This window comes from Mytilus galloprovincialis, chromosome 2 (genome assembly GCF_965363235.1).
Source record: "Mytilus galloprovincialis chromosome 2, xbMytGall1.hap1.1, whole genome shotgun sequence".
NCBI classification, from domain to species: domain Eukaryota; kingdom Metazoa; phylum Mollusca; class Bivalvia; order Mytilida; family Mytilidae; genus Mytilus; species Mytilus galloprovincialis.
The window spans coordinates 70,429,760-70,454,853 of record NC_134839.1 but is presented as its reverse complement, the minus strand read 5'-3'; the positions used below and the strand labels follow the sequence as shown (position 1 = coordinate 70,454,853).

The window sequence follows — 25,094 nt, the reverse complement described above, 5'->3', positions numbered from 1 at the left end:
CTGAAACTAGGTCAATGGTATAAGGGAGATAATTCCAATTGACATAATAAATAAGGGAGATAATTCCAATTGACGTGATAAAAAATTGTACTGAAATTTATTAGGACAATATCAGCTAATCAAATTGCAAGAAATTACTCTGAATCAGGATAAAAAGGTTTATCCCAAAAAAGGTAAAGAACTCCTGCACTATAATGTAAATAAATAAATGGTTATAAGTAATTTCCAGACATTTCAAGTCATTCAAAGGTATTTATATAAAGGATATCATCAGTATTTTTTTAATCATTACTAAATATAATAAAAGTTGATGCAGACATTTTTTAAATATATATTTTATATGCAAATGATGTACTTTAGGATCAATAGCTAGTAGTACAAAAGAACATGATGTTAATGTTTCAAAATAAAGCTTAATACAAAACAGGTTTTCTTTACAAAAGTAGTATGTATATATATATAATTGAGGTAAAATGAAAACAAATTAAAAAAGCTGTACATGATGGTTATCACTATGTGAATATTTGATCAAATCTTAAATATTTAGTTGTAAATCACTGTTTCATGTATTAAAATACATAACCAGTCAAATCCATATACAGTCTTTCTACCAAAATATTTTTTTCTAAGTTTGCCAGAACAAAAATTTTAGGAAAACTTCTAATTCAAGTAATCATTTAGTTAATTTTTGTATAAATTCTGTATACACACACAATAGATTTTTTTTTTGGGTGTATTTCTTTGATGGATTCAACACAAAGAACCTCTAACTGTACCTCCTCTTTCAGAAAGCAGCCTGTTGGCTTCCCGATTAAGGGAGGTAACCTTTTTTTTTTTAAAGTATGCCAATCTACAAAATGTACTTCATCTAAATTGTAAAGAGATTTATTTAAGCCTGTTATATTTATGTTTTTGTATAAACATCTGTGAATGAGGTGTCAGAGAAAGAGGTCTTGTGATGTTTTTATTGGTTCCATATGTCTTAAATTATCTTTATTTCATATCTTTACAAAAAACATTGCATGGACAAACTCACAACCTCTTGACACTATGAGAACTGATTAACTTAATAATCATGAAGTGTGCCAAAACATAAAATAGCTAGAGAGATTATATTTAATAATTTATTGACTTTAGTTGTGTCAAGATAAATGAGAATCAAGATTCGTCTCACGTAGCTATGACCATTGCCTTCAATATTTATGTAACAAACCCTTGCAATAGAAGAAACCACGCCTCCTTGCTAACAGATTTTCTTTAAGAAACCATTTTATACCAAGGATTTGTACAGTAAGTCTACTGTACAAATCCTTGTTGATACTTAATAAATTTAAACAATAACCCCCTTTTCCAGAATTAAAATTTGTTTCCTCTCCCCCTTTTCTTGAAAATCTTGTACAGAGGAGAGTAATAAGAGCCAATTCACAGTCGTTTCCTGCAGCAAGTAAATAAGTAAAATGTGAAGCAATAAGAATGCATGTATTGTTGTTCTAAGCATTATCTCCACTGAAAAAACTGGAAGTACCGGTAAGTGGTTTTACAGATTTGAAAAGTGCCCACACATTTAAACTGATGATGACTGTTGTGCAGCTACACAAATATGAAGTATTCTGTTCAATAGTAGTGGAGAATGTTTTATGATAAATTCAACATATCTAAAAATTCACAGTTTCAACTTTACACAAACAGGTAAAAAGACCAAAAAATTGCTCACTCTTCACTGCTCATCATTGTCAAGATAACCAAATGTAAAGTTATTCTGATAAAAAAAATTCTGAGAAAACTGTGACAAAAATATTAGTTGGGTGAATTGAGGAATAGCTTGATTGCAATATAAGCCCTGTTCATTCAGTGGGAGTCCAATTTTTTAAATAATCGTGCTTTAATAATCCATTTTATCATAACTTATAAGCAAAAGCTGTTATTTGTCATGGTCCCAATATTATTCAAGCCTTTTTTTATATAAAATGAAGATGGTACACAATGGCGGATCCAGAACTTTCCATAAGGGGGGGAGGGGGGCGCTGACTGACCTAAGGGGGGCCTGCTCCAGTCATGCTTCAGTAATTCCCTATATAATCAACCAAATTTTTCCCACAAAAGGGCCTCCCCCCCCCTGGATCCGCCTATGGTATATGGCTTTCTGTAACCAAAACAAAGAAGTCTGTGGAAACTAAGACAACCTGTGCATCATGCAGGTGGACAAACAGAGGTTGAAAGTGTATATCCCAACTCTAAATTATAAATGTATATCTTATTTTCTATTAGTATTGAAATACAATCATTGCCAATTAAAATGATAGTAACAAATGTTTATCAGAAATTACAACCATAATGGCATACTGCAACATTATACTTATCAAATTCCAACAAAACGTTGTGATGCTATCATTAACTACTGACTCCAGTTTCTAAGGGTCAGGTGTTATAGAAAAACCATATGTTGTCCTAACTATGTCTGTGTGAAAGTTCTCATAAACCAATCAGGTTTTCTGGTTCAAATTCAAAAAGAATTCCTTAGCCAATCATACAAATTCTTTCAAAAGAATGTTAAATTTTTATGTCCTAAAATCCTCCTGATACTCAATTTGTTTTTCCTACTGACATAGTCTTACTTTTTTGGAACATGCAAGGTTATTTTTGGAAGTTATCCCAGCAAACACGTGCCAGAATTATATCAGCATCTATTCCTGGAACTGGCATGAAATCAACAATCTTTTACTACAGATCTACATAGTATCTCATCACAACATCCAAACACCACTTCATAACTGTTTTTTTTCTCTTTTTTTTCTGATGTGGTTTACCACCAAAAAAGTGTAATTCTGCCAGGTTTTGCTTTCAACAAATCATATTTCTTATTCTATGTATATTTGTTTACTGGCAGATAAAGAAAGAGATTTTGTAGAAACTTCCGAAACTGTGCCCTTTAAAAGGTGGTAATGTGGTGTTTATTTTTCCCATTCTTAGTTTACCTTGGAGTTTATTTTTTTTCTTTTTTTTTCTTTTCTGTTTTTTAAAATCAGCTCTCATTTCGAAAAACATGTGCTAGAATTTGTTGTTTATGTTGATGAGTTGATTTCTCCCTAAATTGTAATAGTGTATCTTCTGTTATTTTTAATAATTAATAACTTGTATTTGATTCAATAAAATATATTTTAAAATTGCAGTCTCTAAATTCCTAAGGGGGAATAAATAGCGCATTATTTCTTTTGGACAAAACTTGATTCTGTGTAAAGTCTCTATACAACATCTCTTTCATCTATTCAATCAATTGATAGTTGTATTACATAAATATTTAGTAAAAGCATTGTAAAACTTTTAGTTTCTATTATATATTCAAAAATATATTCATGGCCTACATTTATTATTAAAACCTCTATTGTTGTGTAAGACTATTTACGTTTTCAACCACCTGTATTCAAATTAAATACAGCCTGTCAAATTTAAGCGTTATTTACTTTCTTGCTTTTTATAATATCCCTTACAAGCACATATAAATAATGGTTGAAAACAAAACAAAACACAAGAGAAGTTTGCTGAGCTTTTAATTTACAAGATGAGATATAATTTTTACTTCTAGAGTCCCACTATTCTTTTATACTTGTATATATCTTAAACATAATAAGCTCTTTTGTCAGATTGTCTAAAAAGGGCTGTTCTTTCAATGGACAACACCTATAATATTTAAAGATTTTTCAGGATCAAATTGAAAGGGATAATGTTTCAATCATACAGGTTTTTATAGCATTTAGAACCTCATTTTACAGACATAAACTTTTTTTGTGTTTATTTGCACTTTTAAATGCAGAAGAAAAACATTTTTGAAATCATGTGACAAAATCTAACAAACAATGTCATTAAGTGACACAATGTTACTGCAGAATACAAGGAACAATATAAAACATTTAGATAACCATGTGACACTTCCTCATAAAAGTTAGTTTACTTGGCAGAAACACTGAATGAAAAGGGCACATCATTGTCTGCATAACAATATTGATAAACAGACTTACGTAAATAGAAAATGAAGAAGAACATTAAAGAAGTTAATAAACAAACTTGCCAAAATAGAAAATAAAGTAATACATATAAGAGAAATTAGTACATTTTTTAATACTGTAACTGTATATAGAAAAGTACACACTATTATGCCTGCATTTGCTCATGTTGATAATATCTAGTTTTTAAATTGCACTGACAAAATATGTCAATTTTGAAAAAGTATTATCAATTTTGTGACTTAAAAACAATTTTCTGGATCAGATTTCATCAGGAACACTCAAACCTTTCTTTGAAAGCCAAGAAATGTATCATCTTCCCTTACCAAAGGTTACAATCTGGTTAAGATGAGGACACTAGGATGTACCATCTTCCCTTACCAAAGGTTACAATCTGGTTAAGATGAGGACACTAGGATGTATCATCTTCCCTTACCAAAGGTTACAATCTGGTTAAGATGAGGACACTAGGATGTATCATCTTCCCTTACCAAAGGTTACAATCTGGTTAAGATGAGGACACTAGGATGTACCATCTTCCCTTACCAAAGGTTACAATCTGGTTAAGATGAGGACACTAGGATGTACCATCTTCCCTTACCAAAGGTTACAATCTGGTTAAGATGAGGACACTAGGATGTACCATCTTCCCTTACCAAAGGTTACAATCTGGTTAAGATGAGGACACTAGGATGTATCATCTTCCCTTACCAAAGGTTACAATCTGGTTAAGATGAGGACACTAGGATGTATCATCTTCCCTTACCAAAGGTTACAATCTGGTTAAGATGAGGACACTAGGATGTATCATCTTCCCTTACCAAAGGTTACAATCTGGTTAAGATGAGGACACTAGGATGTACCATCTTCCCTTACCAAAGGTTACAATCTGGTTAAGATGAGGACACTAGGATGTATCATCTTCCCTTACCAAAGGTTACAATCTGGTTAAGATGAGGACACTAGGATGTACCATCTTCCCTTACCAAAGGTTACAATCTGGTTAAGATGAGGACACTAGGATGTATCATCTTCCCTTACCAAAGGTTACAATCTGGTTAAGATGAGGACACTAGGATGTACCATCTTCCCTTACCAAAGGTTACAATCTGGTTAAGATGAGGACATTAGGATGTACCATCTTCCCTTACCAAAGGTTACAATCTGGTTAAGATGAGGACACTAGGATGTATCATCTTCCCTTACCAAAGGTTACAATCTGGTTAAGATGAGGACACTAGGATGTACCATCTTCCCTTACCAAAGGTTACAATCTGGTTAAGATGAGGACACTAGGATGTACCATCTTCCCTTACCAAAGGTTACAATCTGGTTAAGATGAGGACACTAGGATGTATCATCTTCCCTTACCAAAGGTTACAATCTGGTTAAGATGAGGACACTAGGATGTATCATCTTCCCTTACCAAAGGTTACAATCTGGTTAAGATGAGGACACTAGGATGTATTAAGTTCTATAAGACCTAATCATATTAAGTTCTATAAGACCTAATCATATTAAGTTCTATAAGACTAAAAAAGTGCTTAACAAGAATGTGTCCATAATACAAGAATGGGGCAACTCACACTGCCATTTTCTATGTTCAGCGGACCCTGAAATTGGGGTAAAAACTCTAATTTGGCATTAAAATTTGAAAATCTTTAACCTGAACTAGGACAGAGGTACAAATGGGCGGAGGAACAGACACACAGACTAAAGCATGAAAATTGCCCCAATCATCTGAGTATAGTGTTTAATGCTTGAAGTGAACTGGTTGTAAATGTTAAAATGTGATATATTGTCCTCCTTTTCAAATTATCTATGTAAAAGGTAAGTAAAACCCATCAAAAACTAATCCATGTGTTACAATGATTTAACAAATTTTATTCATGCCACGTGCCAGTACGTCCTTTTATACTATATTTGAGCAAGGAATGCGTCAAACGTACCTCAAAAACCATACATTAAATATTTAATATGAATTTTAATGAGACTGTTAGGAATTGAGCAGATTTTAATTTTATTCAAAGTTATAATTAAACTTTTTATTTCATATTGACTCTGTGATATGTAAATATAAAACATGTAATTTTTATATTTGACACCAGCAGTGTGTACAAAACCTGTTACCTTTTTTTTAAAAATGCAATTAAGATACAGAGAAACTAATTCTGTATTTAATTCAAATGCACAGGGCAAAAGTTTAAGTAATATTGCTGGACAAAAGAACTGTACTAAGTCACTGAAAATAGTATATATGTGACTTTACAGAGAGGTATTATAATTCTAATGAATATTTAATTAAATCACATTTGAACTTCAGCATGAACAATACATAAAACATCTTGAATATCAACTGATAGAAACTAAATGTATTATCTTCATAAAAACTGTGTTACATTTACTTATAACTTTTGATTCATATATAATACAATTGAGAATGGAAATGGTGAATGTGGCAAAGAGACAACAACCCGACCAAAATTTGTTCCGATGCATATGGTGTTAAAAAAAACTTATTTCTAAAATAAAAAAGAAAAGAAAATTTAGAACAATCAAACACAAAAAAATTGCATCAAAATTTTGCAAATAATATAGGAGTTGTGTCTTAAATTATCCAAAAAAATTTTTTTCTTGTTTCAGACTATGTTAATAAGGGTCATATATTACCAAGTAAATCACCATCTGACCATCAGTGTGACCAGCAGCTTGTTATTAAAAGGTGATGATGTCATGCTCTTCTCTTTCTCTCTTTTGTTAAAGGTGAAGATATTAAATACAATGACATGGGAACTAAGACAGTTAGGTCCAGAAAGACCAAAACATAATTGATTACTTGCATGAAAGGGTGTTGTAATGTCCACTATGTCCAGTAAAGATCAAAGGGAAATGCTAATAAGGTCATTAACAGGGTTTAAATTATAGTGCCAATGCACATTCAAGGATAAAGAATGGTATGATTATATAAAATTTGATTACCATGATTAAAATGGATAAATGAATGATTAAATATTGCACCATGCAATTTACTTTGCTGTAAAATCAAATTAATGGATAATGAATGAATGATCTCTTTTCGTTATCATCTTTTCATTTCAATAGAAGCTGTACATTATTTTCTAGTTAACATCTCGTCAGCATATCAACCTACACTTAAAGATCTACTCCTCTCTCTTCTATTAAAACTTTAATATAAAAACCAATAAACATTTTAACAGTTGAAATGTTAAATATTCTACTGACATCAAGAGACCAGAAGATAATTTGATTAAAATATAGACAAAGTAAAAATCTGCATTTTATCACACACCTCACTCACAAAGAATACAATGCACTTTCATGAATACTTCCTTGTTCAAACAAAAATCTAATAACAAAAGTTAGAACAGTAGAAAAAGTCATGTTTGATAAACATCGTAAAATTAAAACAAATAACTACATGAAACAGATATTAAGAAGAAACAAATTGATTTCATTAAGAATTAAACTAAGAAAGTGCTGCCCACATTCCTAAAATATGACTTATCTGATATTTATTAATATAGCATAATGGAAAATGAATTAAGTTTATCTAAACATACATGTATATACACCTACATTGTACATACCAGAATCATCTCTTTAAATTTGCAAAGTTGCAATGTAAGCTTTTACCTAATTTGTTCATAAATGATTTTACATAGTATCATAATTTATTTTAAGATCTGCATTCACAATAATGTAATTCCACAAGAAATATAATTATTCAGGATCAGGATAGTTATAGTGTTTGAGGTCAACAAGGACAAATAATGCTAATTCATCAAATGGAAGATTTAGGGTCAAATGTCAACAGGGACAAATAGTTCCAACTCATCCAAATCAACAAATCCAGGAAAGACACAATCTGTCCAAAATAGTCACCATATTCCAACAGCAGACTTTTAATTTTATTTTAAAAATCTATTTAACATTAGAGAGGAGCATGTAGTCCAGTTGCTGTTGTTGGTTGTTGTTTCCAATATTTGTGTTTTGTTAGTTGTAATCAGCTTAATAAATAAGTTTTTTTTGTTTTTTCTTTACAATTGTTTCACATTTTGCTATCTTAGGGCTAATTTTATAACTATATGCTGTATGAATTTTAACTCAATGTTGACCTAAATCATGTGGGGACCTGAAGTTGATAACATCCTTTGGTAGTTAGTTGTTGCATTAGCAATAACACCACATTGTCTTCTTTAAAATTTTAAGACATTGATAAAGTTTTTATTCTTCAAAATAATGATATTTTTCAATCCTTCTACTAGTAACTTATGCCCTTGGGTACCCCCATAAAAATTCCCTAAAAAGACAAAAATATCAATTCAAAGATCACCGAAAGTTACTGATTACAAATTCTTAATTTAATTTACACCATACAGAGAAAAATGTGTAAAGTTATGCATCCCTCATGTGACTTCACAACAGCAAAGAACTTGATTAAAAATGAATTAAAGAAAAAATCAGAACATTATATTTATATGGACATAATGTCTTTTGTTCAAAGTCAGATCTAAGCACACCCATGGGACTACAAACGCATGCCGTCACAATCAATGGCGACTAAAAAACCAATTTGTATTTTATTTTAGTAAATTCTTAATGTTTTCTATCTTTGCTAAATGACTTTTTAGACAACTATCAGTAACCAAATGCTTTCTATGTAAATGTCATAAATACAAACTTAAAAGTTCTTAACTGCTCATTTCATTTAATGTAAAAGAATTACTTTTTTTTTAAAACTGTGACAATACTTGTTTACTTATTTCTAGATTGGAAAAATAATCTTAATCTTCAATTTTTAGCTCACATGGCCCAAAGGGCCAAGTGAGCTTATGCCATCACTTGGCGTCCGTCGTCATCCGTCGTCGTCGTAAACTATTTCAAGAATTTTCTCCTCTGAAACTACTAGGCCAAATACTTCCAAACTTTAACTGAATGTTCCTTAGGGTATCTAGTTTATAAATTGTATCCGAAGTTTTGATCTATCAACAAACATGGTTGCCATTGCTAAAAATAGAACATAGGGCCCCTGAATTGGAAATTTTAAGGAAATTTTGCTGTTTTTGGTTATTATCATGAATATTATTATAGGTAGAGATAAACTGTAAACAGCAAAAATGTTCAGCAAAGTAAGACCTAAAAATAAGTCAACATGACTGAAATGGTCAGTTGACCCCTTTAGGAGTTATTGCCCTTTATAGTCAATTTTTAACCATTTTTCATAAATCTTAGTTATCTTTTACAAAAATCTTCTCCTCTGAAACTACTGGGTCATATTAAACTAAACTTGGCCACAACCATCATTGGGGTATCTAGTTTGAAAATTGTGTCCGGTGACCTGGCCAACCAACCAAAATGGCCACTGTTACTTAAAATAGAACATAGGGGTCAAATGCAGTTTTTGGCTTATATCTCAAAAACTAAAGCATTTAAAGCAAATCTGACATGGGGTAAAAATGTTCATTAGGTCAAGATCTATCAGCCCTGAAATTTTCAGATGAATCAAACAACCCATTGTTGGGTTGCAGCCACTTAATTGGTAATTTTAAGGACATTTTGCAGTTTTTGGTCATTATCTTGAATATTATTATAGATAAAGATAAACTGTAAACAGCAAAAATGATCAGCAAAGTAAGATCTACAAATAAGTTAATGTGACCAAAATTTTTCACAATTTGTTCATCATATTTGCTAACTTTAAAAAATCTTCTCCTCTAAAACTACTCAACCAAATTCAACCAAACTTCATTTGAATGATCAGTAGGGTGTATAAAATAAAGTTTGTGTTTTATTTTCTATTTCGTCAAAAAACATGGCCGAAGGCATTGTTTACCAGGTGAGCGATTCAGGCTCTTGAGAGCCTCTTGTTATTAAAATGTATACATAATTAATTTATTTGTATAATCAGATCACAATCTAATTAAAATTAAATCTCTGCACTCGCTCATTTTTTATGCTTGGTCGTTGCATACACACAGTGACCAAGCATAAAAAAAAATGAGCGAGTGCAGAGATCAAATTTTAATTAGATTGAATCAAATCATAACTGGAAAATATCATTTGGAAACAAGTTTATTCCAATGGAAAACATTTATAATCCTTTTTCATTTTTTTTTTAATCCTGTTATATATTTAAGAAATAATTCATGGAAGCCATAGATTGTTGGAAATTTACACATGGCCTGTGCTGTGATATTAGAATTTTACCCTGAGCGTTAGTGAGGGACAAAATTAACGAATATCAAGGCCCAGGCCATGTGTAAAATTTCAACAATCAATAGCTTCCATGAATTATTTCGATTCTAATATGACAAATACGGTCATTCAAAAACTGAAGCGATGGTAGGAATGCTGTGTGTGTGGCTGTTTTCTTTTTTTTACTCCCGGTTCGATAAAGCTCAAACATTCATAAAATCTGTAGCTTGCATGGATTGTTTCTTGAATAACAGCTAGAAAAAAAATTGTTGAATTCTTTAAATTCTCAAACCCAACATTTGCCATTTTTAATTTACATGTTTTTCTCGTAAGCTACCGTCAAATCCAAAGTTGACATTTCGTAACTAAGGAGCCGCCATGTTTACTTGCTGAAATCAGTAAATATGCAAAAGATGCAATAGAATAGAAAATAAAACAAAATATACCTTACAAATCAATTTTAATACAATATTATACAAATTTCGATGGTACACGTATCAGAAAACGTTCAACTGTATGACGTCATGTTTTGAAATGACTTAAATGCGTCAAAAATATTAAAAGACTTTCACAGAATTTTATTTAATTTTATTTTGTTGAGTTCTCAGAGCTCTTGTGCATTACTTCTTTTTATTATGCATCCGAATAAAAATAAAAGTTATTTTGTCTTTTTAACTGCAATTTTTAAAACAATAAAATCAGCAAATGGTTTGCAAATAGGTTCCAATACATGTGGATTAACGTGGGAAGTATATTGTAATAGCCATTATTATGTATATCTATGAGTCTGTGCTAAGTATAGATATATGGAGAATTTTACCACGGTGTTGTTTACAAAGCGTAAGAAGCTCGTCATATTAGAATTGGACACTAAGTTTCAGCTTTTTTTTTTATTCTATTTGACAATTGTTTGCATTCTTCTTTTGTGGCAAACCAAGTAATTCATTTATAAAATTGATATCAAATCAAATAACATTATTTACACAGACAACAGAACATGACAATAAACAATTTACAGACAGCTAAAAGATGAATGGTGCTGTCAGCTAAAAAATATTACTACTGTTTTTTGCTAGAGAATGTATTCAATAAAGGTTTTCAATAAAAACAAAAAGATGTAGCAAAAGAAAGATTGAATTAATGGGACAGTGAAAGAGGGGTCAAATCTTGTGTAAACTTATCATAAAATTTTGATAGTATAAAATCAATATGGGCCAAAGGTTAAGGAATTTTGTATGAAATCTAATATAGGAAAAAGGTTCTAGAGTATTAATGGTGACATTCTGTTGTCTTGTTTTTAGACAGGTGTTTTAATCAATACACAAAGAGATAGCAGACACTTTACACTATATAAATGACACATTCACAAATATAGTTTAATCTGATATCATCTTGTTTTCAAATTTATCTTAAAAACATTTTGAATGTTAGGGAAAACTCAATGATGCTCCCTAAAATCTCTTTCTCGGCAGCAGATAAAATCTCTTTGGGATAATAAGCTCAATGCTAAGGTCATATATTTTTAAGTAAATTTCTTCAGCAAATCTGAAGTTCAACATGAATCCAAATATCTGACAAAAAGTCAAAAACAAGATAACCTTACATCCTGAAGGTGGTTGGTCCCATAAGTAGTTATCATCTTTTTCTTTTCATGTGGTTTTTTACAAGCCTACATGTAAATAATATCTTTAAAGGGGTGATTTTCTTAAATTTCTTGGTTGTGAAAACACAAATTTGACATCGTCTTGTCTGCCATATTACAGTGTTCTGCTACTAGTTCTTCATATTCACAGTTTTAGATGTTTGATTTTCTGTATGTTGTTTTTTTTGTTTACCTGAACAATTGTCTCATAACTTTTGATTTGACTCTATGTGTTTTCACCTCTGGCTTGTGATTCTTGATTCCTGTTTTCAGATCATTTCCTCAGAATCTTCCATCTGTTTATGGCTTTCTAGTTTGATGACATAACCACAAGTCACAATTGTGGGGAAAGCTAACCACAGAAATGATTCTGTGGTTATTTAATTAATTGTTGGACTTTCTTACAGATTAATAGGGAACAGGCCAATTAAATGTTAGCATAACACAGAACTTTTCACAGATACTTTAGACCATTTGAATATTTACTACAACCTCATGCAGCATCTCATCATTATAATATAGAAACTTCTTGGATAAATAAGAAATAATAATCCCTCTACTGATTAGGCCTCATATGAAAAATAAATGATCACACAAGCATGTGTGACAGTTCGGCAGTCTGTACTATCATTATTATTACATGAATTTATCACCACAATTGTCATTAATTATTATAGAAGATTTAACACTAATAGAGGATAACAATAATTTCATTTGGTAACAAAATGATAGAAAATCTGCACAAGCTCTGCTGAATGATTAAGACATTACATGAAATATGGTGTCACCATTTTTCTGTATGAATGAATTTTTTTTTCAATTACATTGGAGAACATGTAGAATTCTTAATATAATTGCATTAAAAAAAGCTTTTATTAACCATTCACATTAATCAATATTTCCTAATGAATACAATCACTTCTCCATTTTTTTCTTGGTGCTGTAAAATGGTTATACATATATACTTTGACTTACTTTCTATACCTACTGATGAATATATCACTACTTGAAAGCCTTCAAATGATTTTAAAAAAAGTATTTTTAAAAAAGACACAGGATGTGAAGACCAGTATATACATGTACCATGTTTTTAAATAAAAGAATCATAATAATTTAGGTATTTTATTAAAATTTCAACAGATTAGTTTTGCTTTTGATTATGCTGTATGTAGTTTTGAAGGGGAACTGAATGAGAAGACAATGTCACATGAGAACAATAATAACGCACATATCAGTACTTCAAAACATATTTATAATAATGTTCAGAATATTTCAAGGAAACAGATCCAGGATTACATATTTATTTCTTTTGAGAACAAAAACTGAATAGAAAGAGATGTGTGGATAGACATATATATGGACAAAATTAATGTAATTTATGAATACTTAAATCCAATGGACATCCTATTGTTAATTTTACATTCCTGGTATTTCTTATGAAGGTGTAGTATTTTAGGGGCATTCACTGGTAAAGCTGTGTTCTTTGAATTTTGATGTGGGTAATATCACTGAATTATGAAACTCATTTTGTATTTGTTGAATAGGAAGTCAATTTTACAAATATTTATAATTATAATATATATAACAGTAGCAACCTAAATAATGTATTTTTTTCAATTTTAGAGCATGATTTACATATCTGACAAAAGCTGGTCACCAGAAATAAAATTAAAACTTCAAATCTGGATATCTGCAAAGTTTGGGGAAAATATACAAACTCTGACTGTAAATGCAAGGTGCACACAATGGCAGAATGATAGGGAAAAGTTACTTCTCTAATTAATACTGACTGGAACAAACAGTCAGATTAAAAAGAAAAGTGTATATTGCTCAAGACAAACAATGTTTGCTTTTGCATGTTGTTACAATATTGTTCTTTTGCCATTTGTATATATCTTTCTACTTATTTCATTCTTTTATGTTGAGAGCAAAAATCCAATTTGTCTTATTCTATAAAAATGTATTAACACATAATCTTCTAAGACTTACATTTAGCAAAAACATAAAAGTATTGATGAAAATTGGTGCGTTTACATTTCACTACTGATGATCTCATAAAAATAAACTTGACGAACCTTACCATTTTAGGTTCATAATGGCAGCAAATGTATTTTGTTTTTGCCTAATCAAGTACATTGTATTTATATCAGCCAATACCAAGACCCTAAATTTGAAGGTGGTTCAGAGGCGGATTTAGAGGGTTTTTCAGGAGGCCTGGCCCCCTTTTTCTGGGAAAAAATTGGTTAATTATATAGGGATTCAATGAAGCATGACCGAAGCGGGCCCCTCTTAGGCAGTCAGTGGGCCCCCACTTATGAAAATTTCTGGATCCGCCACTTCTGATTACAGTACACTGAAGACACTTACAATTTTTCAAGGAGTTGAGCTGTGGCTTCTATTCTAAATGGATCTTTCTCGTCAACTTCTTTGATTTTTCTGGCAAGCTCTCTTATATGTCTGGACAACTTATTGTACCTAAAAATAAAAATCAATTGATGTCAATTTATGGATGACAACACAGGTTATGCATTCCTGCATCATTAACCAACACTGCCATAGATATTAATAATTGATAGAAAATATCAATAAAACGAAAAAAAAATGTACTACGAAATGGTCCCAAATTGTTAACTTTTTTTCTAACAATTGAGCTTGCACATTTACCTGTTCCCATTCTGTTGATGGATGCTGTCATGTTTTAAATAAAAAGATTTCCCCTCAATATATATAACTGATTACCAAAAAAGAAATAATTACAACTAAAATGATTTGGAATTTATTTTTTGTTTGAGTATGTCTTATTAAACATATCATTTTATAGCTAACAAAATGAGTTTTCTGGGGATGCTCACCTTGGATCATTTAGTCATATATATTTATCTGAACAAAGATCAGTAATAAGCTGACTTTGTATATTTGTTGTTTTAGGTATTAACTATTATATTTTTTATTGAATTAAAGTATACTTTCAAACAAACAAAATATAACTGCTAACTGGAGTTTTTCTTTATTTACATAAAAAATCATGTCATATATATAAATTCATAACAAGGACAATCATCAGATAAGTTTTGTTGATTCATTTACTTCTTCACCAGCAACCATTCTAAGCCTTGTTCCCAATAAATGTGTATATTCTTCACCAGCAATCATTCTAAGCCTTGTTCCCAATAAATGTGTATATTCTTCACCAGCAATCATTCTAAGTCTTGTTCCCAATAAATGTGTATATTCTTCCTTTTCTTTTACAAGAAACAATGAGAAAATCAAATTCATGTGGCAATGATCATGCATCATTTCAGTACAAAATATAGACTACTTTCATGACTTTCAAATTTGTTCTGATGTTACAGTGCAAATTCTATTTTTCCAAATGTGACACAATTCAGCCTGAAGAAAAATCCGTCATCTGACGGAGTCAAACCTGACTAACTGATAAGACAACATGGACTGTCTATGAAGACGACTTGGCCAGTCAATAAATCAGCTTGGACAATATTTAATGAGTCAATGACAACTAAGACAGAGTTTTATAAGAGGATTTGAGCTATATAAATGATTATAAATAATCAATTGTTATATTTTACATATCAATATCATATGCATGTTGCTTAATTTTCCAACATGATAAACAAGAATGTGTCCATAGTACTGTACATGGATGTCCCACTTGCACAATCATTTTATGTTCAAACATCAGAAAAATAGAAATCAAGGGAGCATCTTTCAATTCGCCTTTTCAGAATCTTAAGGACAATGGTTTATATCATTGTTCGTACACCAAAATGAAATAACATTACGTCATTGGTTGAATTTCCATTGTTTAGAACGTTTTTGACCAATTACAATGTTTTGGTTAACGCTTTTGAAAATATGACCCAGAATGCATTAGATTCTGAAACGGCAAATTGTCTATATAGAAAAATCTTCTTACAAGGTCTGAGCTGCCTTTTTTGTTATTTATATACTCAAAATCAGAGTTAAAACTTTATTAGAGACTTTCATCTGGCAGACACAATCTTTTTCATTAAATCATATATTTCTTCAAAACTCTGATTTTATAAGTAGTCTGAGTTGTTATTGTAGAGGGTCCTTATCTTCTTTTCGTAGAGAATTGAGTTGTCTATAGGCATATAGTTGAATTGCACCTATTTTGTACAGTAGTCAGACCACAGGAGCACCTATCATTAGATGAAATCAAAAAATCTATGTCTACTATGACATGCGTTATGCTATTAACACAATGTATAATGCATCGACTGGCACATTTTCTGACCTACAACATCTATGATACGCACCCTGTAGTTAGTCCAAATAATTATGACGTCTTGAAAGGCTATTATAATTTTTTTCTTTGACGCCTTACTTCGACGTCATGACGTCTTGAAAGGCTATTATAATTTTTTTCTTTGATGCTTTACTTCAATGTCGAAGTCAGCCGTCAAAGAAAAATTATAATAGCCTTTCAAGACGTCTTAATTATTTGGACTTCTCTGTGGTCAGACTGTAAGTTGTAACCAGTGCCAGTGTAGGAAATTTTTAACTCACTTTGTGTAATCTTCACGTTTTTGAATGTGGTACTTTCTCATCACTTTAACCTCGTGTAAATTATTGTCGACTTCCCAGGAAATGAAATCGACTTTCTTAAGAAGCTTCTTCTCGTGGTATTTTAGTTTTCTGACCATATTTACTGTTTCTAAGATTTGAGAGCATGCAAAATGTAAACCGGAAGTTAGCAAGTACAGTTTAAGATATTTCTGACTCGGAACAGATATGTTATATTTCCGGAAATATACCAAAGGGTACATGCATTTGCTGGTGAACTATTAGACTAGTCCCTGGGGTACCACCAGCCCAGTAGCCAGACATGAAAATACAGATTTGTTTGTTATTAAAAATTTTGCTGTTACAAAATGTTAAAAATTATTTTAAATTAAGGAATGTTTCTACCTCGTGTAAAGCTCTGATTCCTTTTCCGGCTTTTGCTATACTTTTTGTACCTTTTTGGATTAAAGCTCTCCGTCGTTTTAATAAGTTTTTGATTTTCAAATATTTTAGCCTCGAGTATCACTGAAGGGACATTTCAGTATCGTCGAAATGCGCATCGATCTGGTGCAGTAAGGCCCGTGACTGCCAGGATGGGAAACTGGCTTGGTAGGCAAATGCTCCCATTAAATCTGTACCGATACAGTGTTTTAAGGTGTTATGGATGTCTTTCGCCATCTTGGATTGTGAAAAACAGAGAATCTAAGGTCCAGATTTTCAATCAAATTATCAAAATTTGATGCAGGAATCATGTAGTAACAAATGTGAATTTGCATTTAAAAGAACAAATTTATAAGATTATAACTTATAAATATCAATAATTTTACAAGTGTTTATTATTTTTGCTTAATTTCTAATGTTATTTAAATTGGCATCTGTTGGGGAGGTAAGGGGACGACCATTCGGTTCAACTAGAAAGCAAGCTAACAAAAGATATTACCTTTGCCTACACACCCAATGGAATCGGCTGTATAGATATTGAAATTTTAGTTTTAGAATTGTTTGATGACCTTTGCTCGCCTTTTGGAGATACCAAACAAGTGTTATTTCAACAGGAACTAACTGTGTCCATTTTATTGCTGATTTATCATAACATTACTGTTATGAATTAAAAATAATATGACAATAGATATAAGAAGATTGGAGTGGCCAATGAGACAACTCAGGATCTCCATCCAAGTCACAATTTGTAAAAGTAAACCATTATAAGTCAAAGTACGATCTTCAACACAGAGCCTCGGCTCACACCGTACAGCAAGTTATAAAGGGCCCAAAGCTTGAAATGAGTCATCTAGAATCAAACTGATATTTCTCATGGTTATTATTTCATGAGAAGCGGGTCGTTTATCCTTTCCTATAGATATAATTTTTTTTTCTTAATTGATGTTGATATACTGCGTTTCTACCAAAGTGAAAAGAAGCGGAATATTTCAAAAGGACATCCACAATTCGTTGGAAATAGATGTAATATAGAAACTGCAATGTTACTTTTTTATAATTATAATTTTGAATATATTACAAAATATACAAACTTTTGGCGTAGAAAAAAAACATCGTTCAAGTTTTGTATCTATACCCCCCCCCCCCTTTTTACCAGCATAATTATGTCTGAGTGATTAAAAATCGTTCAGTTGGAACATTGCAACCTTTTCTCCTTTTGCTTTCAAGTTTGAGTTTTTTCTAATGCATAAAAAAATCACCCCATCCATTTGTCCTGTCACTGAAAGGCGTGGTATAGTGTCCTTATGATAAAAATGAGAAGGTGTGATATGATTGCGGACGAGAGAACTACTAGCATCAAGTAAAAACCCAAAGGCTCTAAGGAGACTGTGTCGCCCATCTTGATCGTTGTGCCTTATAAACAAGGGCCTCTCTCCAACATTAAAGACTAGACTATGATTCAGGACTAAGATGTCTTATCTGTTGATTTTGTTTTACTGAAAATATTTTGTCTGTTTTCATTTCTCTCTACAAATATGTAGATGGGGTCATTTTCTTTCTATCTGATAAAATTGTGAATATCAGTAGAAAACGAGTAAAACGGCATGTACCTTATATGTTACATACATTAAGGTATAGGATTTATTCTGAGACAAGTGCCTGTGCAAATTGTATTTATATTATTATTCTAGTTTCTTGTCTAGATGATAACGTTGTTGTTTGCAGCAATGTTACGTACAAGGTATGTCCGAGACACGATGTAGTTACGATATCGATATCAACTCAATCACTATTTCACGGTGTATAATCGGAACGCTAAATATACATCGTGTATTTACCTATATCATCTACTTCGTCAGGCTCCCTGGTTCATCTGTATGTGTGAATATCGACGATATCGTAACGATATCGATGTTCAGGTTACCACTATTAATCTACATGCATAACATGTAAAAGTTGTCCTGGTTCATCTTTAGGTGTCGATATCAACGATATCGACGATATAGACTCGATATCGACATTCCAATTTCAATCTGCATTTGTTGCTCTGAATCGTGTACATTGTATGCTTCTTAAAATAGTGTCGAAAACGACGATATCGACGATAAAGAATAGATATCGGTATTTGAATTTCCCCTCGTAATGTGAAGCATTAATTCTGAACTAGCTTTAAATACATTTCAAACAAGTGTCCATTTATTCCTTTGATTATGTTGGCTATGTCGTCCATATCTACGATATCGATTTTATGTTATTTTCATCTTAAACTACAGCCGATATCGTCGATATCGACATTTAAATTTTCCCTTGTTATGTGTTGTTTCAATTCACAACTTTGTACAAATTTCAAACAAGTGTCAATTACAACTAATACAAATTATATGGACACGTGATAATATTTGTTATTAGATCCTTAAGTTTTCTATAAACTTTATCACAATCCATTGTAACATCCGACATATCATTCTTTATAAAAACACAAAATCGATATCGATTCGATATCGTATCGACAATATCGACATATGGGCATGTCTGAGTGTGTCATGGATGTTCAGTGAAAAAAACGTAGCTATTTATGTGAATTGAGTTTCTCGTCCTACATTTAACTTTTGATGTCGTCCCTAAGTTATAACGGGCGACTACGGACACCAAGATTAATAAGAATAAGAACTGTACAAGTCTAAAATTCAAACAATAGGATTGTTACTAAAATACAAAACAAAAACAAGCAAACAAACAGACAGGCATATTAATTACAAAACGATAGACATTAAACACTACAAACATGTAGCATTAGAAGAAAAAAATATTGATTATTAATATTAATTATAATACTATTTTTGACATCATGCCTCCTCTTTGAAATTATCAATTCAAATATTATGCTTATATATAACATTATAAGTTGAGCCATCAATTACACAGTTCATATATTGACATTATGATTGTTTCTCTCATTATACATTTCACTTATATAGTTAACAATGATAAGTAAAATATCACATTCTTCGCAGAAAAATATAAAATCAAATTTGTTTTCTTCACTCATTGAATTAAAACTGGGGACAATACTAGAAATTTCATTAAACATTTTGATCCTAGTTTTTTAATTTCTGAACATGATATGATAAAATGGAATTCATATTCCACCTCTTTATGGCATTTTTTGTATCTACCGCGTTCAACAGCCAAGCATACTGTTACTTATTCTTATTTTAGCATAATTTTTTGTAACATTTTTATCTAAATTCAATAAAAGGTTCTAGTTTATACCTTACTTTAAATTTTCTGTAGGTTCTTAGTTTATTGAATTATCATCACTAAACAGACAAAATAAGATGTAATTTTCATTGAGCTTCTTCACGACTGCTAAAAGCAGAGATAATCGGTTTTTTTTTTTTTTTTTTAGAAAAGGTACATTGATTTTCCCAAGGATTTGTATACTAACTTTACAAATCCTCGATTTTCCCAAACATGAGTGAAATTCAATTTTGATAGTAGCATTTTAACGATATCAAGGATTTGTATAGTATACTATACAAATCCTTGACGATATTAAGCGCACTGAACTTTCATCTTTATTTATTTATTATTTCCTGCGGGCATACATTCCACCAGTCAAGCACACACGAGTCGTGTGCCAGTTACCTATACGCTAATCCAAGCGTGACTAGCGGTGTCTCCGTCTGACTCCCGCGAACTAACGTTACACTTCAAAGTCAACAAAAAGTGATTTAAGTTGTGATGCGGTGTGCGGAATAAAATAGGGCAGTCAAAAGAACGGTTAAAGTATTTTATCAATGCAAACCACAAATAATAAAAAGACATTTTAGAAAGCGATTTAACTAATATCTTCTCATAAATTATTATATTGCACATATATGAGATAATCAAATATTTGTGAAGTCCGTACCTTGATAATTACGCGTAGTGACATAATCTGCAAGGTGCTTGTTTGTAAATCAACACGAGTTGTAAAAGTTTTGTGTATTCGACGATGGAGTTTAAAATATCATGTTAAAAGTTTGGAAAAGTATATTTGCAGTGTTATTTTTGAATTTGGAGTAATGTTTGGATATTTAATGTGAATATTCCATAAGGGATTTATTATGATTTTGGAGTTATGTTGGTTTTTGCACGGTTTTTGACGGCTGTGTTGATTGCACATCAAATTATCCTCATTGAAGGTAATGTCCTAGTGATAAAAATACCCATGCATCGAAATACATTAATGATGAATACTTCAAACAATTGTATGCTTGTCTTTTTATATTTTAAAGAATTCATGAAGTTCTGAAAGATTAAATGTTGTATTAATTGCTACTAATGGTTTAATTTGTTATACATGATATATGAGAAAAAATAACTGTTGAAATTAAAGATATCATGTTTTGAAACATAGGCAATACACATTTCGTTGCGCGTGCCTTCTTTGTTTTCATGCAAGATGATGTCATAGGACAAATGTATTGATGCACTTATGATTATATTATAAACAAGTTTTGTTTGTTTAAAATATTACCGAATGAGATTTCAATTTCTTGATGAGGTTATAAAATACTATAGCATATTAAAAACATTTAATAGTTAAAATAAACAGTTCAAACCTTTAAAGTATATTTTGATTTCAGTTTTAGTAGAGGTTTAAAATTACATTAAGTTAACAGTATTCTTTTTTTCAAAAGGTTTGAGCTATTTGAACAGGAAAAGACCAAACACCCAATGGGTCAAATTTGGGATATAAATTTACAAAAAGCATATAATGTAGAATAAACACTGACAAATGTCCTGACTTGTGAGAGGTACATGAATATATGACGGTGTTAATGTTTTTTTTTTAATATACATTGTATCACAAACCCCCATATTCCCCTTTTTTTCTCCATCAATGGAACAACACAAAAGGAGTACTGAATAACACCAAATATTCATGTACATTGTAGGAAAAACATTAAACTCTAGAATAATGTAGAATAGAAAACAAAAAACAACACAAAAACAATAGACCAGATAATTATACTGTATCAAAGATCAGTCAGTGGTACTTAACCTGCTGATTTGAAATTATTGAATCGAGGGTAAACTCCAATATCAGTCATTGTATCAGTTGCTGTACTTCTTAGTAGATTTTGTAAGGCAATGTCATTAAAAGTACAGGATCTTGAAGACACAATCTGTACAATTCTAACAACATTTAAATGCAGAAAAAAAGAAAAAAAATATGTTTTGCTTCATATTATTAATGACTATTTGATGTTTTTCCCAAAAATATCATGCAGTGATTATACCAGTACTACAGTATACCCACCGAAGAATTAATACAATGAATGAAAAATAATCTGCTTGTTTCTTGTTTAAATTTGGAAAAAACAACAATCATCATTAAAAAAATTACCTTAAAGATAAAAAGTACCTTGTATACATACATCTTTTTGGTACTTGTATAAGAATTTTGTTTGGCAACATTTTGTAGTTTAAAATATACCAATACACATTTTTAAAAACCCACATATGTCATTTATGTTTTAAAGTTATGAAAAATTTCCCTCAGAATGTTCATTAATTTTTGACAAAAATATAATATTTTGTTTTGTAAAGTTAATTTCTTTCCATGAGGTTACAGCACATGTTTATCATCTTAAATACTTTCTGTGTACTGAAGTGCTTAAATATAATTGTAATCTGGTGTTTATTTTCATAAAGTCAGAATATCTTCCAAGTTTAAAAGAAATTAGAAAATCTACTATATTTATTAACAATAATTTGGAATAGCAACATTCATGAATTAAAAAAATGCATGATAATTTTTGTGTCTCTGTGGAGAGTTGTCTGACATTGGCAATCATACGTATACCACATCTTCTTTTTTATATGAACTATGAATGTTTTATTTTGCAGCATTTCCTTCATGCTATCCTGATCCATGCTTGAATGGAGCTACTTGTAAAACAGCAAGTAATGGAGAAAGTTACTGTGTGTGAGTACAAAATATATAGTGTCTCTAGTCATTTGCCAGCTACACCCATGTGTAAAGCCAAGTTTTTATATTGAAATATTGGCAATGATTATTATCATATTTAGGGGGGGAGTGAAATGATAAGTTCAATACAAACTCATTTACTAAATTTTTTAGCCGGTAGGAAGGAAAAAGTAGTTTATTTTTGTTGGGCTTTTGTCTTTTTCACCTTGGGAATTACATGTATATATTAACATGAGAAAATGTGTGTAATCAAATAACAAAATTAAGGGAGATAATTCTCTAAATGTCACACAATTTCCTGATACTTTGTAGAAAAATATTAACAAACATGCAGATGTAATGGAACTAAAATCTTCAATATCAACATCTACAAAAAACAACATAAGTTTGGAGAAAACTTTGATGAGCTTAAGCTTCTTTACAGACTTCTCATTGAAAGTACCTCAATGACAGTAACAAAACAACATAAAAAAAAAATGATGAAAAGAAAATCAAGAAGTTGTTTATTAATGTTTATAGCATTAAAACCCAAATATTACACCTTGCATTTTCATGTGTGATCAATATTGAAATCATAAGGAGATGTGGTATGATTTCCAATGAGACAACAAAGTTCAATGAAGTAGACGTAAGCAATTATAGGCAACCATACAGCCTTCAACAATGAGAAAAACCCATACTGTATAGTCAGCTATTGTGGGACAGGCACATTAAAATGCAGAGTTAAACATGTTTCAAAAATTTTGCCCTCTTGGACATGTTGGAAATTGAAACTGAAAAACACATCAATAAGATTAGATTGAGAAAACAGAATAAGAAGAACAATGTACAGACAATAGAAAAGCAGAAGAACAATGTACAGACAATAGAAAAGCAGAAGAACAATGTACAGACAATAGAAAAGCAGAAGAACAACATTGAATAAAAGCACTGTTCTTTTGCTCTTTGTGTGTTTTTGCATGTACTGAATTGTGTCATGTATGGATACCCTGTATCCATGGTATCCTTATTTTTTTTTTCATGCTACACAAATGTAACTCAATGCTTAAGTTTTATACATGTTGTATCACACTCAGTGCCATATATATTGATGTTTTTCACATGTTATTTAACATGCTAGTTCAATACATACAAACATATATGAAATCTTTCTACTTCAAGATAATACAAATATACTTGAGCTACTGTATGTGTTATAAATCTTAGTCTTTTTTCACAATAGAAAAATCAGATAAGTTTGACTGTGTTGACTATTTCATTGATTACGGTCTTGGATATATGGCATGTTTTTGGTCCATTAAAAAATCTTTTAAAGTCCAATTTGATATTGTTATCTGATAGGATGGAACATCTAAATCGTTGTGACAATTGTTTTAAAGCAGTCATTAATTAGTCTACTGTAAAGATGATTTAAAGACTGTAAATGCGATTTAAAGACGATTTGAAGTTTTATTTTAAAATTCTTGCATTTGGAACAGCACTCTTTGGACCTACAATAAATGTATGATTGTCTGTACAATTTGTTTTGTGTTCCACAATTATACATGGATTGACATTATTTTGTTTAAATCTTGAGTTAACCCTTTAACCCCCAATCCCGCCTGTAGGCGTGATGGCGACAACCATTCTTTGATGGCCCGTATGACCCTCCATACTTTTTTTGAACTGCCCCAGCTGAACTGTCATGATAGCAGGGACTTCAACCAAGTAGTTCATGGTCCATCAACTCTTCTCAGATGTCTGTTCATGAAAAAATGGCACTTTGAAAGCCGCTTAAGAGTTCAAAATCGGAAAAACATGAAAAGTAGCCAAAATCCGGTGGGGGTGGGCATCTTTTGATGGCCACTACGTAACTGGAAGTGACTGTTGGCAAAAACTATTATCATATATGCATGCATAGGTGGTATAGGAACACGACGAGGTATACTATGGCCAATAGGAATCTAGTCTGTAAAATATAGGTCACCGTTTTGTCAAAAATCCATAAAAACGGACATTTAGGCAGACCTGACTTGACAATAATAATTCCCAAGCAAGACACTGAAGTCCAATATACTCCCAGCTAGCATGAATGGACTACTGTAACTATAGGGTAATACTTGAATGACAAAAAAAACACAGTCGTGTCAGTGTTCACCTCTCAAGGTCGTTTTGAAATCGGAAAATAGACGGAAAATCACCATTTTTCACTGGGGGTGGGTTCAAACCCACGAGAAAATATTGCACCTCCCACCCCACCCCCCACCCATGCCATCCGCCCCCAAATCCC

The 25,094-nt window shown here is 31.3% G+C and overlaps 2 protein-coding genes across 2 annotated transcripts in view; one reads left to right on the top strand and one right to left on the bottom strand.

Annotated features, from left to right (window-relative positions):
• LOC143064294 (U3 small nucleolar ribonucleoprotein IMP3-like) overlaps positions 1 to 16,596 on the bottom strand; it is a 36,497-nt gene extending 19,901 nt beyond the window's left edge. The window contains exons 1-2 of the mRNA XM_076237033.1: positions 16,408 to 16,596; positions 14,227 to 14,334 (exon numbers count right to left, since the gene is read on the bottom strand). Of these exons, the coding sequence (XP_076093148.1) occupies positions 14,227 to 14,334; positions 16,408 to 16,544 (245 nt within the window). The 5' untranslated portion in view covers positions 16,545 to 16,596. The remainder of the gene's footprint in view (positions 1 to 14,226; positions 14,335 to 16,407) is intronic.
• A 4,198-nt stretch (positions 16,597 to 20,794) lies between these two features.
• Positions 20,795 to 25,094, top strand: part of LOC143064283 (uncharacterized) — a 67,932-nt gene continuing 63,632 nt past the window's right edge. Inside the window, exons 1-2 of the mRNA XM_076237016.1 lie at positions 20,795 to 21,032; positions 22,744 to 22,822. Of these exons, the coding sequence (XP_076093131.1) occupies positions 20,969 to 21,032; positions 22,744 to 22,822 (143 nt within the window). The 5' untranslated portion in view covers positions 20,795 to 20,968. The remainder of the gene's footprint in view (positions 21,033 to 22,743; positions 22,823 to 25,094) is intronic.